General features: G+C 43.0%; 2 protein-coding genes across 9 annotated transcripts in view; one reads left to right on the top strand and one right to left on the bottom strand.

The window, feature by feature from the left end:
* Window positions 1-5,151, top strand: part of MYO6 (myosin VI) — a 132,668-nt gene extending 127,517 nt beyond the window's left edge. For all 8 annotated transcript variants that reach the window (XM_084752261.1, XM_084752257.1, XM_084752264.1 and 5 more), the window contains 2 exons: window positions 2,627-2,845; window positions 3,383-5,151. In XM_084752261.1, the coding sequence (XP_084608387.1) occupies window positions 2,627-2,845; window positions 3,383-3,582 (419 nt within the window). In that variant the 3' untranslated portion in view covers window positions 3,583-5,151. The remainder of the gene's footprint in view (window positions 1-2,626; window positions 2,846-3,382) is intronic.
* A 1,263-nt stretch (window positions 5,152-6,414) lies between these two features.
* IMPG1 (interphotoreceptor matrix proteoglycan 1) overlaps window positions 6,415-22,639 on the bottom strand; it is a gene marked incomplete at its 5' end in the record, with an annotated part of 140,878 nt that continues 124,653 nt past the window's right edge. The window contains 3 exon segments of the mRNA XM_084754326.1: window positions 6,415-10,529; window positions 12,031-12,097; window positions 15,536-15,731. Coding sequence (XP_084610452.1) covers window positions 10,452-10,529; window positions 12,031-12,097; window positions 15,536-15,731 — 341 coding nt within the window. The 3' untranslated portion in view covers window positions 6,415-10,451.

Raw genomic sequence — 22,639 nt, 5'->3', positions numbered from 1 at the left:
GGAATAGGGAGACAACTTCCTGTGATGCTCACCTCTTCCGTGCCTTAGAAGCTTTGGGTCACCCTTGCCTATCATAAGTTCCTAAAGCCAGTCGAGCAGGTGTGTTCACTTGCTGGCTGATTGGGCCTGATTTTTCATTTTCTTTTTCTTTCTTTCTTTTTTTCTTTTTTTACTTTTTTTTTGGGGGGGGCTTGATTTTTCTAATCGCTTCTCATAATTTACTTTTTTTTTTTTGGTTGTTTGAGGCATCATCCCACTGTGTAGGTATCCCACACTGGCCTCCAAGTCTCAGGCCTCTGGCCTCGGCCTTCCTGTGCTAGGGTTTGTTTTGGTATCTCTGACTTTTAAAGGGGACATGATCGGATGAAAGCAGGCAGTCGAGAAGATTATTTTCAATATTTTAATGCCTGGTATTTTTAACTTAATGGAAGGCTTTAGCTCTTTTCAACAAAATCCCAGTTCTTTTTATTTTTATTTTTAAAATATATTTTATTAATTTATTCATATTACATCTCAATTGTTATCCCATCCCTTGTATTCTCCCATTCCTCCCTCTCTCCCATTTTCCCCTTACTCTCCTCCCCTATGACTGGGACTGAGGGGGGCTTCCTCCCCCTGTATATGCTCATAGGGTATCAAGTCTCTTCTTGGTAGCCTGCTATCCTTCAAAATCCCTGTTCTTTTGTTACTAGAAAAGGCTATCAAAAAGTTTAGTTTCTTAATTGTGCTCAGTGTATAAACTTCAGGAGGCAGACAGTTTACAAAATAAGTTAATGAATAGAGACTGTTGGTGTCCCACTAAATTTCCAGTCACTAATTCACCACCCAGAAGGGTTGGTGTGTTTAAAAAATTTTTAAAAATCTATCTTTCTATCCATTTCTATTTATTTATTTGAGACAGAGTCTCCTCACTCTGTAGCTCTGGCTGGCCTGGAATTCACTGTGTAAGCCAGCTGTTTTTAAACTTCAGGTATGATCACTGAGTTGCCCAGTACAGTCGAGGGAACAGGAACAAGAGAAGAAGCCCACCTCTGCTTCTATGCTAAAGGCCGTGCGGTCCTAATGTCACTAACAGAAGCCCCTCATTCTTTCATAGGCATGTCTGGCTTCCTTAAGCGCTTTTTTGCTTTCTCTCATTTGCAAATAAATACATCTAACTTTCCATAAGCTGTTACTGTTTCTTGAGGTTAAAAACTAGAGCAGGAGCGGTCTCATTCTTTTGCTGTTTTTGCAAGATCTTAGGAAAGCCATGTGGCTGTGCGTGGTTTTCCTGTATTGCATACTCTTTCATCGACGCTCTCTGGTTTTCGTATCGAGGTTCTTGGAACTGCAGTCAATTGTTGTTCTGCTTTCAAAGCTAAGAGTATAAAGTGTATAAACAGCCTCGGAAGAATCACGATACTCAGTATGTAAAGCCATTGCTGTAGCGATGTGCTTACATTTGCACATAAAATGAAAGCCCAGTCACTCAGTACTGAACTGGGCGGGACAAGCAGAAAAGGAAGAATTTTTCTTTCCGTTGGCAAGGAAACCCATATATTATATCCTTTACCAATTCCAGTGGGTTTTCTGCCAAGAGAAATCTCATTCTGAAGTAAGTAAATATTTTTGAGGAAAGGGTCATACGTACTGCTATAAGCAGGGTTTTGGATGTTCCATGTTTCTATAAATGCTATTATCTGTGCTATTTTGGCCTTTTAAAAACACCAAAGTCTATAAAAGAGAAAAACTTTGGATGGATTTCTTCTTTTTCTGTGGAAAATATAACTAAATGAACAAACCTTTTAATTTTTAAAATTACCATTTACTTAGTTTTAAATCGTCAAATATGTCACTCAATTTTTTCTTGAAATTCTTGTGGGAAAAATAATACTAGCCTGCTGGCCTGCTATGTGAATTAGTTTGGGGTTACTGATAAGTCATTTGTGGGAATTGGTAAGGGTTTTGTTGCAGGTGGTGGTGTTGGTATTGGTGGTGGTGGTGGTGGTGGTGGCGGCAGCGGCAGTGGTACCCATGTATGTACCATCTTTTTGTGTGTGCACAATGCTTTAGCATGTGTGCTGTACATGTACACAATGCTTGAGTATGTGTACAATGTGTGCAGATGGTTGAGTGTGTATATAGTGTGTCATAATGGTTGAGTGTGTGTACAATGTGTACATAGTGCTTGAGTATATGTATGTGTACTATGCACATTCATATTGCTTAAATGTGTGTACCATTTGTGCTTGCAGGAGAGAGAGAGAGAGAGAGAGAGAGAGAGAGAGAGAGAGAGAGAGAGATTTTGTGTGTGTGTGTGTGTATTATGCATGTGCCCAGGCCTGGCTGTGTGTGTATTTATACCAAGTGTGTACATGTGCACAATAATTGAGTGTGTTTGTGCACTTGTGTATATGTGTGCACATGTGTGGTACCAAGAAATATCTTTTGGCAAAGACATTTCTAAGCAATCCCACTCTGAGTCCGATTCATTAACAGGCAGCTAATACTGACATTTTTAAATCTACTAGTAGGAGCCTCTGTTCTCCCCCCTCCCCGCTTTAAAATTCTCGATGTATTTTAAGAATGATGTCTGTTTTCTCCTCCCGTGGGCGGCTGGAGTAACGTTGCCTGTTCTGTGTAATAGCTCAGCAGAACCCCGCAGCTCAGCTCCCTGCCAGGCAGCAGGAGATTGAGATGAACCGGCAGCAGCGTTTCTTCCGCATCCCCTTCATCCGCCCTGCCGACCAGTACAAAGACCCTCAGAGCAAGAAGAAGGGCTGGTGGTACGCCCATTTCGACGGGCCGTGGATCGCTCGGCAGATGGAGCTGCACCCGGACAAGCCACCCATCCTTCTTGTAGCAGGTGCGTATAATTCACAGGGGCGGGGGAGGGGGGGGGGAGGGGGGCGGAAGTTAAACACAAATGGATTGGAGAGCCTTGGGCGAAACAGCCTAATACATCATGTAGTAAAGCAGCCATGGCGTTTCAGAGTTGAATGACAGAGCTTTGCAATTCAGTCTCATTTCCAGTGATTGCAAGATTAACTGATTTACAAAGCAAAATGTTTTTATGCCTGTTTAGAGAACATAAAAATCTGTCCTAAGAAACTTGTCCCTGGTGCTTAAATCTGTCTGTGATTTTGTACTTGTCTTGAGGGCACACAGACTTCGCATTAACCCTGTTGATTTCTTTAAGCAGGGGTGGCGTTTATACACTTTGAGAGTCCTTAGTGGGGTCAAGCTTTAGTGATTTCTGGAGGACTTAAGCAGATTTCCATTTTGGAGAAAGAGTTATAGGCTCTCAAATCTGTGAGGAACCGTTGGGTCTTCCAAGAATAAACCTCCTAAAAATGCTGTCCGTGTGAAGAGATGGTAATCTTGTGATGCCTCCTGTCTGCAGGCAAGGATGACATGGAGATGTGTGAATTGAATCTGGAGGAGACAGGTCTGACCCGGAAGCGGGGTGCTGAGATCTTGCCCAGACAGTTCGAAGAGATCTGGGAGCGCTGTGGAGGCATCCAGTACCTTCAGAGCGCCATCGAGAGCAGGCAGGCCCGGCCCACCTACGCCACAGCCATGCTGCAGAACCTGCTCAAGTAGAGAGAGGGCAGCGAGCCTAGCCCTGGCCCGCTCAGGCAGGGAGGTGACCAGGAGGGTCACCACTTTCCTGCTCCTGGTAGAGATGCCTTATGCAAAGTGAACAGATTTTTAATAATCATGGAGTTTTGTTAATTTGTTCAAGGTTAATTAAGGTTGAGGTAGTGGATTCAGGACCTAGAGAGAGAGACTGGCCCTGAGTCCAGCAGTGACTCCCCCACCTCCCACTGCTCTGCTGCTCTCTGCACCTGGACAGATCCGATACTTTCACTGTTTGCACGCCCACTACCTTAAGTGTACGGTGGTGCTTCTCAAGGACACGACTTTTTTTTTTTAATTTCAAAATCTTTGATTTTTTAAAAAGGATGATACAGTGCCTTTATAAGTGAGATAATGAAATCTTAGCCTAATTTTGTGCAAGAATTAAGGTACTTGAGCTGATCAAGGCACAGGTGGTTTTGGTCCAAAAAGCCGTATTTTGTCTGCTTTTTCAGAAATCCATGGAAATGGATTTCCCCCTTCTTGCAGTGTGCTTAGCCCAAGTTCTGGAAAGAGCCTTAATGTATCAAATGTCTTGTGTGCAGAGGAGGCGCTGGGCATATGCAGCACAGACGTGGGTGCTTCTCTACCAAGCTCTGTGTTACCTTTGGAATCCCCTCTTCCTAACCCATGGTGAAGTGAAGGAAATTCGGATTATTTGAATGACTGGAAGTTTTGATAATCGTTTTGTTTCATTTTGTAAGGGGCGCAGGGTTGCTTGCGGTGGTGACTCTACTGGACTGAATTTCAGTGCTTTCCCCACTCCATCTCAACTGTAATTTCTCAGTTCGGACCTTGTCCCTGTTATTTCACGTGATGTAAGCTGGTGTGCTGCTTCAGAGATCTCTCTTGCTCCTTTCCCCTCTTCCAGGCATCCGTTTTGGCCTTTGAGACATGGTAATTGTAGAATTGTTTTGTAAACTGTGTAATTCAGAAGCCTTTGTACTTAGACCTAGCTAGTTCTGTGCTGCAGGGACTCTTTAAAACACTCCCTTTGTGTGCTGTGTAGTTCTGATCAGATGTCAGCAGCTCGAGCTAATATTTATGACTTCAATATTAGGAATTTAGGGACAAAAATACATCAAGGAGTTGTGTTGACACCCAAAGGAGTCTTTGTTTGTATTTTAGAATAAAAGTGGAAAGTAGAATTATTCTTTACACTCCCTCTTGTTTTTTTAAATACCCTGACCTTTGAAATTTCAGGTCTCTTTTTCTTAGGAAGATACCTCAGTTAGGAAAATATTTCCCAGCTGATGAGATTCATGTTTAGAAGCCTCGGGTACTATTGTCAGAATTTCTCCTTTCAAAATGTCTTAGTACTGAAGTACTTATTTATTGTGACACTGTGGAAATGATTGGTTTGTGTTAAGGAAATTAAATGGCCCTGTCTGTACTAATAATTGAAAATGTGAATGGGGTTTTCTCCTGGAGGCTGTCTTACTGCTTAGACTCACACACAGTTGGGTCATTTATCCTGTGATTGATGACAGAAGGTGTAGTTACTGAAATAAACAACCTATTCTTTCTCTTTCACCTCTCACCTTTGATTGGTGTCTTTATTTGTGCAGGATACCAAGTAAGCTTTATTTCCTAGTCAAAACGAATATAGTCCTTACAAAAAAAAAATTGTGGCCTAGTTGGTTCTTAGTGACTCGTCAGCATAGCACTGTTTTCTCAAGCACTTTTATGTATCTTCTGAATCTGTGAATAAGCATTAGATGAAAAATTAATTAAAATGTGGGAATTATTATAATGACAGAACTTAATATTTTAAAGAGTTTATAAGAAACATACAACAGCAAGGCATTGTTGAAAGTCTTTGTGGTTTTTTGACTTTGAAAATTCAGTTATCTCAAACCATCTTCTTCCTAATTATGTCACCCAGCATTCCTTCACTGTATCTGTTTCAAATAGTCTCCTGAGTTAATTTCCCCAAGCAGGAGAACTGTCCTAATTCAGGCAGGCTTGGATGCTCCACATGTCAGAGCACCCAGATCCTGCTAGGGAAACTTTAGGATATCATTTTTGGGGTCACAGCAGAAACGACATTCTACAAGACTCCAATCTGTCTTCTCTGCCATGTTTTGTGGGTTTCTCTTCCTGTAATCAGCCATTTAAAGTTATCAGTTTAAACCAACATATTATATAAGAAGAACTAATTTCTCTAATGCTTGTCAGCTCCAGTTTCTTCCATAGTGTATGTATGTTTTAATAGACTATTAAAAGGCAGCAAGTGTTTCCATGTTAAATTCAGTTGTGACGCAGTGCCCAGTGCCAGCAGCACAGTTGAGATGCCTGTTGGTAGGGAGATGTGTTTTCAGCAAGATCAGGGAATGTTGAGTGGCCTGGTGTGTTCAAAGGATGCTGCCCCTTCACCTCTTGGAGACCACCTGTGTGCAGGAGTATGAGAAGAAGCAAAGCAACCAAACTCCAGCCTGCCCGAAAGGTGTTCTAGTGAAGCAAAGTCTCTTATTCTGATCTGTGAGAAGGCTTAGCAGGCCAGCGAACCCTTTGGTTTCACAAGCAACCAGGGAAACAGCTTCAGACAAGAGTAGGAGGTGCTTGTGAGATTTAGACGATAGAAACCACAGGAAAAAAAATAATAGATATTAAAGATATTTATTAGATGCCATCTTCATTAACTGGGTTTTTTTTTTTTCCATGCTAGGGATTGAACCCAGGGCTTCATACAGGCTAGGCTCGACCACAGAGGCATCTCCCTGGGCTTTCGCTGGATATTTTTGGAAGATAGTTTAACTCACAGGTTATTAATATGGATCTCAGGGGATTCAAATATGTAGACCTTTGGTTTCTTGAAATAGCATTAAGACACTTGGATCCACAGATGAGCTCTTGAACTAAACGACTGGTCACTACTAGGTTAGGGATAGCCTTACTTCCTCATATGAAAAGGTTGTTTGTTTTTGGTTTTTCAAGACGGGGTTTCTCTGTGTAGCCTTGGCTGTCCTGGACTCCCTTTGTAGACCAGACTGGCCTTCGAACTCCCAGTGATCCACCTGTCTCTGCCTATCGAGTGCTGGGATTAAAGAAAAGTTTGTAGAAAGCCAGGGAGGCCGTACAAGTTGGTGCTTGACTGTGAAAAAGATGCAAATAATTTTGCTCCAGCTCTTGTACTTCCCTGTTTGTCCTTAACACCTGTAACTTCTCCCAGAAGGTACACTAGCAGCATGCTGGGGCAGAGGAGAGGGCAGAGGCCAGTTAACTATGAGGATAAGGATGAGGTGCGGGAACAGTGGCCCGGTAAGGGCAGATAAGCGCAGCAGTAGAAAAGAAGGGAAATCGTGCATGCTCTGAAGACTGCACTTCAGCTGGGAAACACGCATACATCCTAGACAGCAAACACCTCCGGGGTCCTTGTTGGGTTTCAGGATGCATTTTGTACAGTTTAAGAGCAGAAACTAAAGTTAGTAACCCTGGATCATGAGTCACGTGGCGTGTAGATCTTAGCATCTTAGCCAAACGGGAGGTGCCCCGGAAGGAACGTGGCGTCCTGTGCGTGCACCTCATGCAAGGGTCAGTGGAGAGTCTGCCTGTGTCAACGCCACAGCTTTCAACTATTTGGTACAATTCAAATCAGTGTCTTCTTTCCCCAGCACTAACCTGTGTATGAAGTAACTTTGATTCTTGGAGGTTTCCCAGGAGATAATTAGGAAAAATTAATGCACAGTAAAAACTGCACAATCTTTAATATTAATTTTCATCAATATAGAAACTTAATTTCCAACTACAAACAGGCTTATGAAGAGGCCAATTTTCACATCTGGAAATTTGTCTACTGATAATTGTTAATTTTTTCTCATTTTATGAAATGTGTGTATCTAATACTTTTCCTAAAATACTGATCTACTGGAAATCCAAATAAATGCCTTATATGTAGAATGTGCTTGTGTATTGTGTGGTTCTTAACAGAGGATGTGAAATGTCACACTGTTGTCAGATGGGGCATGTTGGGGAGAGAGCCTTGTGCTAGGTAGCTAAGCTGAGACATAGACACTCTAGGGAATTGAAATTTCCTTGAGTCCTGCCCAGAAAGTCTTATGTAATCTCCATGCAGGGGATAGGCAGAGCTATGTGTGAGCTACTAATCTCATTTGAGATGGGAGGGTGGCAAACATTAGCTTTTGAGTGTCTTGGATGTCTCACCCCGGACTCTGACTATGTGAGAAAAGAAAGTTCATAAAACCTGGCGACCCAGAGATGACTCTTGCCTGTGGTTTGAACACCGGTCTGTGTAGCTTGCTCTATGAAGGGTTTTAAATCTTCCCCGCGCCTGGTAGCTCTCTGAGGGTGGAAGGAGACCAACATCTTTCCCCATTGCGCCTCTCTAGATGCCCAAAGATGGATGATCCAAAGAGTAAGAAGCATTTAGCCTAAATTGGGACCCTTTCCTTCACATTTTATAGAATGTTTTCACTAACTTAGCATCTCTACAAACACCTGTCCTGCACTGGTTAGCCTAGGACTAAACTGCGGATGAGTGGGCTGGGGTAGGAAGGGGTAGAGGATTCTCTGTCCTTACGTAAGTGTTTCCCTTGCTTGTGACTGGCCTCTGGTGCGTTTAGCAATTCTGTTCCCATCTGGGACATTCCAGGGATATGGGATTGGGTCAGTCTGTTCTTCACTCTGTGACTTTGTAACTATTCACCAATTTGACCTCCTTTTTCCAGATATAGAGCCTCGTTGGTGGGAGGACTGGAGCAGGAGTGGGGATCAAAGCCCCTCATTTGTGAGGCCAACAGGGAGGAATTTAAAACTCTTGTATCCCTTTAACGTACTGTCCTCATTATGAGGAAATATTTTGATTTTGGTTTGGTAGCGTTCTTGTTAAATATTGCTACCAGTGTTTACTATTTTGTTGTCTTAGCAGTATCAAAATAACCCACTTAACTCACTTATCAAATCCATGGAATGACAAGTAAAATACACATGGATTTTTTTTACAAACCTCTGAATATAGTACTTACATTATTTTTAAACTCAAGATTTTGCCCCAAATATATTTGATAATTGGACACTTAAAAGGGGTGAATAGATAGGAATTTTTTCATCAAGCAGCGCATTAGATGCTGAACTGTATTTCATTGGTGCTAATACAGACTCATGCAACACAGAGTGAAGATACTTGTGACACCCGAGCCACCGCAGTACCGAGTCGAGGGCGAGGGACTGCGGATTTAACTCATGCACACACGCACACACGCACACACACACACACAGACACACTAACACAGCGGGTCCTTCGTGTTAAGAGAGCAGCAGCCGCAGCAGCAGCCACGGCAGTGGTTTATTATCCATCATCCCAGAGTTCCAGAGAGCCTTCTTATAGGCAGCCAAACAGGAATCCTCCTCCCAGGTGAAATCCCTCAAGAGGTAATCGCACACAGGAGGAAAAGTCTCGAGGAAGGGAGGGGCGCGTTCTCAGAGCAGTAAACATGACTAGCTAACCAAGATAAACACAGACATGGAAGCTGCTAGAAACAGGACATGAAACAGCAAGACAGGCAGGCAGCCCAGTTGGGCCTGGTTCCTACAACACTGTCATCTGGTGGGAAACGGGCACGCTATGTCTAGGCTCGCCTCTTCAGCTTCTTATGGACAAACTGTCTTCCTTCAAAATTGTCCTTTGGGTGGCAACAGGGAAGTGTGTGTTTCTGAGCCTTAGTTTCTCTGTCTTTTGAAGAGCAACAAAGTCTACTATGTAAGCAAGAACTGCTTATACAAAGCCAGAATGCCTAAAAACTACAGGCCCAGGTGGGAGGGAGAGAGAACACACACATATGCACGCATGCGCGCACACGCATACACACACACACACACATACACGAGGGGGGGAGACATACTCATTGCAGTGCTTGCTACTATATTCGTATATGAGAAACCTGACCCTCAAGTGATCATCTTTAAAATTAAAATATTACATTTTCAAAATTTAGATTTTTAAATTTTGGGTGTATGAGTGTTTTGCCTGCCTGCATGTATGTGCACCACATAGCCGCCTGGTGCCTGCAGTACTCAGTTAGACGAGGATGTTGATGCCCGTGGAAATGGAATTATGAGTAGCTGTGAACTGCCTTGGGGGTGCTGGGAACTGAACCTCTGTCCTCTGGAAGAGCATCATCTGTTCTATCTCCAGCCTGCCTCCCCAACTCAACTAAAAGAATTAATTAATTTAAAATATTGCATACATGGCTGTGTCTGTTTGTGGCTATGTGCATATGTGTGCAAGGCCAGAGGAGGGTGTTTGCATTCTCTAGAGCTGGAATTGTAGGTGTATGTGAGCCATACATTGTGGGAGTTAAGATTGAAACTTGGGTCCTCTGGAAGAGCAGTATTCACCCTTAACCTCTTAGCTATCTCTGTAGCCCAAATGATAGTCTTTTAAAGAGTACTCTAATATATAAAACAGCCTGATCCTTGACACTGTACAATTCTCAAAGCAGGTTGCACTTGTTGGAAATAAGCTTTAAGTAATAACTTAAAGACAGAAAAAAAAAAGTCATCCTGTTTTTGTTTTGTCTTGTTTTCAACTTGAGTAACTCTAAAAATAGTCAAATGTGTTCCACTGATTGCTTTGAGTTTTGATTAAAAAATGTGTTTTCCCCTTGCTCAGGCTTAACCAGTCATCAAATACCTGACTATTTTATAGTTGAAGCATGCTGGTTCTCAGTGTCAGCTACATGCCTGGATTCCAATGACCACTGAATGCATTTGACTACATTTTTCAGAAGATATTAGAATAGATACGCTTTTCTTTAAGAAATAAAGTTGCCTTTCAACAGCAGTTTAAAATACGATGTGTTTGATTTCAGTTTTTAATTTCCTTCCCAATCCTGATGGTCAAATTCTTCAAATCCTATAGCTGATAGTTCAGAATTCCTTTTGTTGGCTACCTGGAAGACAGAGAATTTATTACAAGAGCCATGCAAGGTCACGTCAACAATGAATTGTGGTCCAGCTTCCCTTGGTGGGTGAGAGAGCGGGCCTGCTAGTTAGGAAGTCTTGGAAAGGGTCAGAACAGCCGCCATTTATGCTCAACTTTATAACCCACCGGGTCTGCATTTCTTCCTTTTGAAAACCCAAATACGTTTCCAGGCTGGCCTTCTTTTGGAGCAGTCATGACAAACGGTCTGTGCAAGAATTTCACCACATTGCTTCTCAGTTATAGCAGATGCCACTAACCTATTACAGCATTCTTCCACGAGGAAACACACACATCCGTCAGCCACCACAAAGTCTGTAACCTTGGAGCATAGAACAGACCCTCTCTCTCTCTCTCTCTCTCTCTCTCTCTCTCTCTCTCTCTCTCTCTCCTACCCTCCCTCCTCCTCTCTCTCTCTCACTCATACAGTTTTCCTTAGGAAAGCAAATCACCTTTCAAAATAAGATCAAATTTTATCAGTATCAGAGCCTGTATCCTGTCATCATTTCATGGCCTTTATCTCTAAACTAGTTCTGTTTCTTTAGTTCTCCTGGTTTCAAAAATTCAGGTAGCACACCTCACTCATTCCCCATATGCAATTGGGTAAAAGTTATTCCTTCTAGTATTACTGTCACGGTGTCCTTGATTGCATGTTAGCTGGTAACCACCTCAGATGTAGGCTTGAGGAATTTCTTTTATTGATTATGTCTAGAGTGAGCAGTGCTTAAAAAAATAATAATTAAAAAAATAGCTAATTTGGGAATAAAAATGTCCAATCTTTTCCCTTAAGGTTATTTTGAGAAACTAAAGTTCTTTCAATTATATGTACTCTGACTATAGATCACTTATTTTCTTTTTGTAAAATCATCTTGGTAAAATAACTTGTTTTATAAAAGACCTGAGCTTTGAAGACTTTCCCAAGTTGCTCACTTTCTGAAATAATGCTGCTTCTACATATATTTTATTTTGGATGATTATTTGGAATAAAAAGAAAATTAAGCCAGTTGTATCCCACCTGGTGCATCCCACCACGGCACTCCTGAGGCCAAGGAAAGAGGACATAAGGCTCAGGACCAGCTTGTGCTACATAGCTTATTTCAAAAAGCAAAGAAAAAGAATTTATGAATAAGTTATATGAATAACTTATAAGTTACACCCAGTGCCACGAATAGTATTACTTTGAAATCTTCAGTTTTGAAAAAACACATTTGATTACTCACACATTTTTTTTTAAAGATTGGGAATATTATAAAATGCTTAGTTTATTTCTGTGATTTCCTTATTTTATCTACATATTTCAGTTGGTGCATATTCAGCCTCTATCCTTGTATCAGGAAATATCTCCTCCACTCATACCCAGTTTTTAAAAGTCTACCAAATTAAAAAAAAAAAAAAAGGTATAGAACTAGTTCTATTTTTTTGTTTTCAATGTTTAAACTAATTAAAACCAACATGTAAAAGTTCAGTTTTACCTTATTTTGATGACGTAATTTTTTCACACTCGGTTTGTGAACTTGGTTTGTAATGTGATCTGGTGGCCTGGGAGAGAGAGCAGCACTGTTATCTTCAGACCCCACAGTAAGAGCAGCCGCAGTCTCCTGCCATTCTGGGTTTGAAATTAGGACAAGTGGAACCGCCTAGCACAACCTTACAGGCAGAGCCACTGGAGTTTCTCCTCAGGTGGGTTATCGTATGGGCACTGGTCCCCGAAGGGTTGACAAAGATGAGAGGAATTCATCGTGCTAGGAAGGCAGTTGTTGCCCAGGCGAAGCTCTGAGTGGTGACTGCTCTAAGAACTCACTTAGAGCGTTTTGTTCATAATGCTACTCAAGTCCGGGCTCATTCCAACTGCTGTATACAATTCCAGATGTTATTATATTAACACACGTATTCACTTCATATTTTTCATCATAAAATGGGCATAATAGTTGGAGGATATTGCCCTAGACAGGTTCCCTTGTAAGAAAACATTTATTTCTCTCAATCTTTTAAAACATGTATTGCTTTATTTACCTTAAGTTTATAGACACTCAGTAGCTTGGTATAACGGATTTTGGTAACTTTCGCCCTCTGGTCTCCCGTCTCACTCCACTCCACCCCCTTTTCTGGTGAAACCCTTTAATCTCTGAACAACATTACATTTCCTCATCCTTGGTAACAGGCACATCTTGAGAGTTCCTTTTCTTTCCCAGTGTATCTGGGTATGAAAAATAAAGAGGCTGACCTGGACTGAACTTGTTTTGGGTGCACATGGGTGAGACGAAATTGTGTCCTCTGGTACATTTTTTAGGGACAATCCCCTCTCTGCTATTGTATGCCCATGCACAATTGGGTATGCGTATGGTTAAACTCAGATGCATTACAGAATGGAACATGCACAGAAGGAAAAGTAAACTATATAACACAATCTATGACTCAAGACAGAGGACCATGCAAACTATGCCCCTTGGTGGCCAGCTCTTCCTTCTCTGAGACCCCATCAAAAAGGCTCCAGGCTCCAGGCAGTGAGCCTTCCTTGAGTGCTCTCAGTCATGCGGCCCACTGCCAATCTTCATAGTGCATCCTCCGTAACCTGCACTGTCCTATTCCCTTGCAGCTCCTGTAAATCCATATGAACCCTCATTCTCAACTCTTTTGGTGAGAGGCCAAGGACCTAGAAGCACCTGGCCCAGGGTAGTCAATGGGTACAAGTTTAAAAATTGTTTAAAAGCTGGGCACCCAAGCCACTTTTATTTTCTAGAGATGCTGACAATTTTTTTTTCTTGGAAAGAGATGTTTCTAATATACAGGTCCACTAGCAGTGATGATTGGAGCAGTGGTGCCCTGGGTTCCACATTATCGGCATTGGATGGTATCACCTTCCTAGGCAAACTCATGAACAACACGTAGGGTCCTAACTGTGCTTGGACATCCCTATGGACAGTGAGACTGAGCATGCTCTGTTTTCTTTGGCCTTGGATTTCTTCTGTAAATAGCACCTCTGTATCCATGGCTCACTTTATCATTAGGATGTTTCTGGGTCTTATTATTATAGACAGTAGTTTGTCTATAGCATAGACTATATTTTTCATTAATCTTATTATTTATCTGTTAGTTTCATTTCGGACCCCCTCCTTACCTGTGTCTGCCAGGGAAATATTAATGTCTTCTTGGATTTGTGTCTCGTTAGGGTGGACTTTTTAGATTATAGACATCTTGTTGTTGTTATTTTATGGAGAGTCTGAAAACTGGAACTGGCCAATCTTGAACTTGCAGGTGTCCACTGGCCCCAGTGTCTGAAGTGCTGGGCGGCCATACCTGGCTCAACAGTCACTAAAATGTATTCTCTCTATGCGTAGGCATCTCTGCTTTTGTAAATGGGGAGCAGCTGCAGCAGAGCCCCAAGTGACTGGCTCATTTCTCCCTCATTGATCTGCAATGCTTTCTGACAGATACTCCCTGTATAGAAGGCTCTTTTTGGAGGTTGCCTTTGCTGTTTATCACCTATCTTGCTGTTGCAAATATTATTTCATGTCAGTTTGCTGTCTTACGGAGAAACCACACATCACTGTACCTTATCATCTTTTGTCTCTTATACTTTCTCATTTCCAAAGGAAGTTTAGAACCAGAATGTCAAAGCCATAAGAAGCTGTGTTAGTGCCTTAACTGTAACGGACAAAAAGAAGTCAACGGAGAACCATCAGCTTCACTTGGTCAGGGGATACCCTCCCTGTGCTGCGTGGTCTTGGGGAAGTGCTTTGTGATGTCACTTCATGGCCCCAGCAGCCTCATGGCTGGCTCTTTCAGTCTTATCATTAATAAGGAAAGCATGTCTTAGAGAAGGGATACATGCACCATCACATGACCATCTCTAACTTGATTATTAATCTACACTCATATCCATAATCTGAGCCCAGAACAGTGCTTCCTTGTCATGGCCAGTGTTAAAAGTGTTGATGCTTTACTGACCTAGGGTGAGTATTATAAAGAAGAGAAGAAAGAAGAAAAAAAAAAAAGAAGAGAAGAGAAGAAATCTTGCAGATGGAGTTTTGGGAGTTAGATGGTGCTGTGGCCTTGTGTGACATTGGGAAGTGTGGCCACTTGAGTGAGCAAGAGGGGAGTGAGGGAGCCAGAACCACCTGCCAGCCACCTCACACACTCACACAGCAAGCGTGTGTTTGGTGTTGTGTGTTTGGAGGTTGGGGCTGACAAAGGCTGGCCATGTTCTTGAAAAGGACCCATGACTGGCCCGTGCTGAAGGCCTTGAGAGCAAACCTTCTCTGTGTGTCCCAGGTCTGTTTCCTGCTCTCTCCTAAGCATACACTGATGTCTGATCACACCTCATTTTCTTCCCCCGCCCACTGAAAAGCTTTCCCCATCCATTCTGATTTGGGGAGAGATCACTTTAGGACACTTGGAAGGAATGGACTCCTGTAATCAGCCACACCCACACATGATTGTTGAAGACAAGAGTAAAACAATTCAGGTCTTTCTTGATTCTCTGGGGGACAAGTGTGAGTACTAACAGAAGCCTTGCATGGTGCTGCCAACTGTGATCTGTGCACTGCAGCCCCAGCTGTACTGGAGCCCTGACCCCACGTCTGAGGCAGAAGCAGGCCAAAGAAAGGTGAGAGGAGTGTGTTTTCACAAGGCTGCCTGCTGAACTTGGAAAAGTCCCAACTCTACGGCACCATATGATTTCCTTCACCTACAAAAATAATTCCTTTATTTATTTTTGTCACCAACAACATGCACAACACAGTAACTGTATCATCCTCATTCCCCAGATATCACTTGGGTGCACTAAAGAAGCTTTTGGCAAACAGGATCCTGCATCAACATATCCCCTGCCTTGTTTACATAAATAATTTAACTTATAATATCCAAAATAAAACTTGCGACTGGTGGTCTAGAGGAACACACGCGTTTATCCACATGATAGCTTTCTCAGAGTATGAGCAATGAATTCTGGATCTGCTAGCTGCATGCTTGGCTTACCTGCATGGAGCCGCCTGTCCTCTGCCAGCCTTACAGGTCTTTCCAGGGGGACAGAAGTTCAAGTCCTGGTAGTCCAGGGTCCCGCGGTTCCCATGTCCCTGTCTGCAGCGGCATTCTGCTTCCTCCGTCCACTCATTTTTTACACACTGGGCAAATTTGCCACAGTCTACGGATTTGCAGGGATCGACCTGATCAGCTGCAAGAGACGACAGATTTTGACGAGGGCGTGGATGTCTAAACAGTGTGACTAGCGGCAGTTAGAGGTGAGTCAGCAAATGTATTGCCATGGCCCCGTTTTCAGAGTGGGTTCTACCACCGTGACCTAGCTGAAGGAAAAGGAGAAACACACTTCCGTTTCTTTGATAAATGAATCGAGATCAGGACAACAATATATTTAGCTGCAACTATAATTATGCACAGACCTCAGAGTCATCTGGAGGCCTTGTTCACACAGATCCTCCTGAAGGAGGACTTCAACTCCAGAGCACCCCAGGGTGCTTCACCGTGGGAGCACCCTGACCCCGGCAGCCCACCCTTGCTCCTACAGAACTGACATGGAGCCCACACCAAAGCAGGAAATGGCCAGAGTCCCCAAGTGGCAGAACTGTTAGGCAGTCTTAGGATCGTCGGCCTTTCTGTATTGAAATGGCTTTCTTTTTAATCATACACCGTGCCCAGTACATACACAAGCCCAGGGCAGGCAGCCATGTGTAAATCCACTGTTTACTGAAATCCCAGAAAGTAATTTACACGGCTAATTCTATATAAGGGACCCAACTCGTACTTTACTATGAGCTTGGATATGAAGATAAATTTGGAACCAAGCCAACCCCACAGGAGTGGCTTTAAACTGCGGATTTAAAATGAGGGACACTGGAAAGACTTAGTGAGTAACACCCCTGTCATGAAGCCTAATGCCCCAAGATGGAGTGCCTGGATCTGCATGATAGGAGGGGAGAAGTTAACTCTCCTAGGCTGTCACTTCTGACCTCAGCACGTGCCCTGGCACACACTCCCACACATAGACAGTATATACACACATGGATAAAATGTTATAAAAATTAAAACTTGCTCCTCTTGCATGTTCAAGGCTGGGACAGATGTTTTTCATCAGAGACAGCAGCACATGGGCAGATGCACAGCGGGAGAAAAGAGAGCAGGGAGGACCCGGATAACACGAACAGAAGCCGGTGAATGGAAAAGATCAGAGTTAGAACAGAGAAGGCGCGTTAACATCATTTCTGAAGGCCACACTAAGATAGTTGGACCTAAAAAACCCAGAACCCCAAAACCAAGCCAAACCAACCACCACCACCACCACCACCACTGAACCACTTTCCTATTGCCACTTCAGTGATCATAGGGATTTGCATGTTTCCAGGACATGGGATCCATAGAGGATTTTTGCCCAAGGAAAGGGTATGATCAGAAATGTGCTTTAAAATATATAGAATTAAAACTTGTATGTATTTAAGTATTATGATGACTTCGGAAGCTCTCTGTGCCAGTAGTTCCCCAGTGGGAACATTTATAGAACTCTGATTCAGCGGGATTTGATATGCTTTATACTAAAAAGAGATGTGCTGGCTAAATAAGTTTTTAAAAATGATGCGTGATTATTGATGAGAATGTAAATTTGTGCAGTTATTAAAAGAAAAAAGAATTCCAGCAACCCCCAATTAAAAATAGAACCACCAATGAACCAGTAATACCACTGCGAACCTGCAGTGTATGTCCTTGCAGTGTATGTCCTTGCAGTGTATGGACCTGCAGTGTATGCACCTGCAGTGTATGGACCTGCAGTGTATGGACCTGCAGTGTATGGACCTGCAGTGTATGCACCTGCAGTGTATGGACCTGCAGTGTATGGACCTGCAGTGTATGGACCTGCAGTGTATGCACCTGCAGCGTATGGACCTGCAGTGTATGGACCTGCAGCGTATGGACCTGCAGCGTATGGACCTGCAGTGTATGGACCTGCAGTGTATGGACCTGCAGTGGTTTGAATAAGATTGGCCTCCATAGATTCTTTATATTTGGATGGTTAGTCACTAGGGAGTGGATATGTTTGAAAGGATTAGAAGGATTCGTGTGGCCTTCTTGGGGTAGATGTGGCCTTGTTGGGGTAGATGTGGCCTTGTTGAAGTAGGTGTGGCCTTGTTGGAGTAGATGTGGCCTTGTTGGAGTAGATGAGGCCTTGTTGGGTATGGCCTTGTTGGAGTAGATGTGGCTTTGTTGGAGTAGGTGTGGCCTTGTTGGGGTAGATGTAGCCTTGTTGGAGTAGATGTGGCTTTGTTGGAGTAGATGTGGCCTTGTTGGAGTAGATGTGGCCTTGTTGAAGTAGATGTGGCCTTGTTGGAGTAGATGTGGCCTTTTTGGAGTAGATGCGGCCTTGTTGGGTATGGCCTTGTTGGAGTAGATGTGGCTTTGTTGGAGTAGATGTGACTTTGTTGGAGTAGATGTGGCCTTGTTGGAGTAGATGTGGCCTTGTTGGAGTAGATGTGGCCTTGCTGGAGTAGATGTGGCCTTGTTGGAGTAGATGTGGCCTTGCTGGAGTAGATGTGGCCTTGTTGGAGTAGATGCGGCCTTGTTGGGTATGGCCTTGTTGGAGTAGATGTAGCTTTGTTGGAGTAGGTGTGGCCTTGTTGGGGTAGATGTAGCCTTGTTGGAGTAGATGTGGCTTTGTTGGAGTAGATGTGGCTTTGTTGGAGTAGGTGTGGCCTTGTTGGAGTAGATGTGGCCTTGTTGGAGTAGATGTGGCCTTGTTGGAGTAGATGTGGCCTTGTTGGAGTAGATGTGGCTTTGTTGGAGTAGGTGTGGCCTTGTTGGAGTAGATGTGGCCTTGTTGGAGTAGATGTGGCTTTGTTGGAGTAGATGTGGCCTTGTTGGGGTAGATGTGGCTTTGTTGGAGTAGGTGTGGCCTTGTTGGAGTAGGTGTGGCCTTTTTGGAGTAGATGTGGCCTTGTTGGGGTAGATGTAGCCTTGTTGGAGTAGATGTGGCTTTGTTGGAGTAGATGTGGCCTTGTTGGAGTAGATGTGGCTTTGTTGGAGTAGATGTGGCCTTGTTGGAGTAGATGTGGCTTTGTTGGAGTAGGTGTGGCCTTGTTGGAGTAGATGTGGCCTTGTTGGAGTAGATGTGGCCTTGTTGGAGAAAATTGTGTCACTGGGGGTGTTTTGGAGTTCCAGAAAGTCCGCATGAGGCCCAGTTTCTCTCTGTCTGCCTGCTGCTTCTGGCTCACAGTGTGAAGCTTTCAACTACGTCTCCAGGTCTGTGCCTGCCTACGTACTGCCATATTCCCTGCCATGATGAGAACAGACTAACCCTCTGAAACTCTGAGCAAGATCTCAGTTAAATGCTTTCTTTTATAAGACTTGCCTTGGTCATGGCATCTCTTCACTAAGACAGTACTCAAAGAAAATGAAATCAGTACCTTGAAGAGACATCACTTCCAGCCGGGCATGGTGGCATACATCTTTAATCCCAGCACTTGGGAGGCAGAGGCAGGTGGATCTCTGTGAGTTCGAGGCCAGCCTGGTCTACAGAGTGAGTTCCAGGATATCCAGGCCTACATAGAGAGATGTTGTTTCAAAAAAGTGTAAAAAAACAAACAAAACCCATCACTTCCACATCCACTGCAGCACTACTTACACCGAGAATAACCTGAGTGTCCATTAACTGATGGGTAAAGCAGTTCACACACACACACACACACACACACACACACACACACACACACACACACACTTACATAGACGCACACATATAGACACACACGCGCACAAACACAGAATACTACTTAGATGTAAAACCAAGAAATTTGTCTGGAGACATGGCTCAGTGCTTAAGAGAACATACTATTTTTGCAGAAGATCTGAATTTACATCCCAGCATCCACAGTGGGTGAGGCATAATCACCTGTAAATATAGCTCCAGGATGCCTGATACCCTTTTGTGGCCTCTGAGCACACCTGCTCTGCTGTCTTACAGTCCCTACACCTCCAAGATAAAAGTAAAAATATAAAAATATTAAAAAAAATCATGCAAAAGCTAAGAAATCCTTACATTTGTAAGACATGCCCGGAGGACATTATAGAGGCACTGAAAAACAAATACTGCATGATCTTACTCACATATGGGGCTTAAAACATTGAGAGTAGAATATTGGTCCCCGTATTCTGGGAACAGTAGGACAGTAGGTAGGAGGGAGGGTGGGGAAAGATGGGTTCACAGGGGCGAAGTTATAGTCAGAGGAGAGGAGAAAATTCTAAGTGTTCCATTACACAGCCCTGTGACAATGACTAACAATTTCTCATCACAGACAATAAATGTTTAAGATAATGGATATATTGTCTCGATGAGAACAAAAATGCACATATACATATGCTGAAACACTACATTGTATCCAATAAATATGAACAATCATTGTATGTCAAGAAAAAAAATAAATTAACGATACGTGGCACACATCTTCTACTACTTCTAGCCACTTTGTGAGGTCTGTTCAAACTCTGGTTTTGGAGACCAACCTGGGTAAAGCAGTGAGACCCCTATCTTAAAAAAAAATAGGCTACAAAATAGAAGTTAGAAAAATATAACTTACAAAATAAATATAACAGCTTTTCTTTCTTTCCCCCTCTCTGTTCTCTTTTGCCCTTCAGTACCACCCCTTTCTATTTTTACTTCTAAATCTCATGGGCTCATTAATAGGCTGGGCCTACTGTGGCTCTCTCTCTCTCTCTCTCTCTCTCTCTCTCTCTCTCTCTCTCTCTCTCTCTCTCTCATCTGTAGCTAGCTGCTCTGAGTAGCTCGCAGAGCAAGGAGGCTGTGCAGGTGGAGAATTGGGATGCTCTAGTCTCCCCATGCCTGTCAGGCGCTCACTTGTGGTGGGAGGCTCTGAGCCAAGGAGATGAAAGTGACCAACCTGGTTGTTTGGGCAAATGTCCTTAAAAAACATATTTTGGGTCACCCTGCAAGGCAGATTACTAAAGTCTTTGCGTGAGGTTGAATTTCTCTCTGGCCTTCAGGTGCCACATGAGAGCTAGCTTTCCCATCTCATGGTTCCCAAGGCTAGCATGTTAAGGGACTGTGTCACTGTTGAGGCAGTAAGTCAAATTCCCACTGACAACGCAGATGATTTTACATCTAGGACCTGCGTTAGTAAATCACAAATGTCAGCAACTTTCTGTGAATTGTGTGTGCTTGAAAACAGAAGGGGAGCAGGCACTGCAGGCTCCACTTCTTTCTTGGCAATAGATATTTAACTTGGAAAACTGACCAAAATAATACAGATGCTTCCCCTCTGAGGACAATAGCAAAGGTATATTTAAAATAATAACATGCTAAATATTACTATTTTATATTATTAAAAATAAATAAAAATAATCATAAAACAAAAGGTATGTTTAAAATAAAATAACTGAAGAGGGTGTCTGTAAAATAAGTATTTCTATTTTTACCATAATTTCCCTTTGTCTTGCCAGGTGTAAGATATGTATTATTCTTTAAAAGATTTATTTATTTATTTAATGTATATGAATGCTCTATCTGCATGTATACCTGCATGCCAGAAGATCACACTGTACGTGGTTGTGAGCCACTGTGTGGTTCCTGGGAATTGAACTTGGGACCTCTGGCAGAGCAGGCGGCGCTCTTAACCACTGAGCCATCTCTCCAGCTCCAGGTTATGAAAGTTGCATAATGTATAGGCAGCATTGAGACAAAGGCTGTAGCCAAATGTGGAGTTCCTAAATCAGATATGAAGGATGAATTAAACCATTTCATAAATTAGTTGGTATTCTCATGCTGTTTACTCAGGACCAGTCAAGAGAGAAGATGGAGACTTTAAGTCCCCAAGCTTAGGTTTTGTTTGCAGTATACACCATCCTAGATATTAAGACAACATCCATTTATTTGGCAAATACCAACATGGCCTTTCAAAACTTTCTGCACTAAGAATGACTAATTGTTATGTGTATTGAATAATTGGGTGTCAACTTGACACAAGCTAAAGTCATCTGAGAGGAGGGAACCTCAATTAAGAAAATGCCTCTGTGAGATCCAGCTGTAAGGTGGTTTAAAATTAGTCATTAATGTGGGAGGACCCGGTCCCAGAGGGTGGAGCCATCCCTGGCCTGGTGGTCCTGGCTTCTGTATTAAAGCAGTCTTAGACAGCCTGGGGGGGGGGCTGCAGAGATGGCTCAGCGGTTAAGAGCACTGACTGCTCTTCCAAAGTACCTGAGTTCAATTCCTAGCACCCACATGGCAGCTCACAACTGTCTGTAACTCCAAGATCTGACACCCTCACACAGACATACTCAAAGGCAAAACACCAATGAACATAAAATAAAAATAAATAAATTACTAAAAAAAAAAAAAAAGAAAGCCTCGAGGAACAAGCCAGTAAGTAGCACCGCCGCGTGGCCTCTGCATCACTTGCTACCTCTAGGTTCCTGTCCTGTTTGAATTCCTGTTCTGACTTCCTTCCATGATGAACAGCGATGTGGGTGTGAAGCCAAACAAACCATTTCCTCCCCATCTCGTTTTGATCATGGTGTTGCAGTGCATCAACAAAAGCCCTAACTGAGACAGTATACATCTTTTTCTTATTTTCATATAAAACGCTTACATCTCAGATAGACTTTTGAAGACGGAAGGTATGTTAGAGGCCTTCTCAACTGGCTTGATCACCTAGCAAATTAAGAAGCTGAGACTCTGAAGTTAAATGGTGCTAAAAGCATGCCTGTTTGTGCTTAAGTTCTCTAGCAATTTCTTCATTCTATCACCCTGTGGACTGCGTGATATGATCCAGGGCAGGTCCCAGCCACAAGGCAGAGCTGTTGGGGTGTTTGCTAATATGGCAGGTGCTGTCAATCACAGTTAATTAGTCTCCCAACAGAGGAGGCTAAGAATATAGGACTAATTTAAGAAGCAATTCCCACAGCTCCCTTTCAATGTATTATCTTCAAAGCACTATCCCTCAGGGCTAGAGAGAAGGCTCCAGTTAAGAGTGAATGCTGCTCTTGCAGAGGACTTGCAGAGACTGGAGTTTGATTCCCAGAACCACATTTTACATGGAATCCTGGCTCTAGGGAATCGAGTGTCCT

The sequence above is a fragment of the Acomys minous genome (assembly GCF_964271855.1).
Source record: "Acomys minous genome assembly, chromosome: 13".
NCBI classification, from domain to species: domain Eukaryota; kingdom Metazoa; phylum Chordata; class Mammalia; order Rodentia; family Muridae; genus Acomys; species Acomys minous.
Note: the sequence above shows the minus strand (reverse complement) of the source record. Positions and strands in the feature narration are given on the sequence as shown.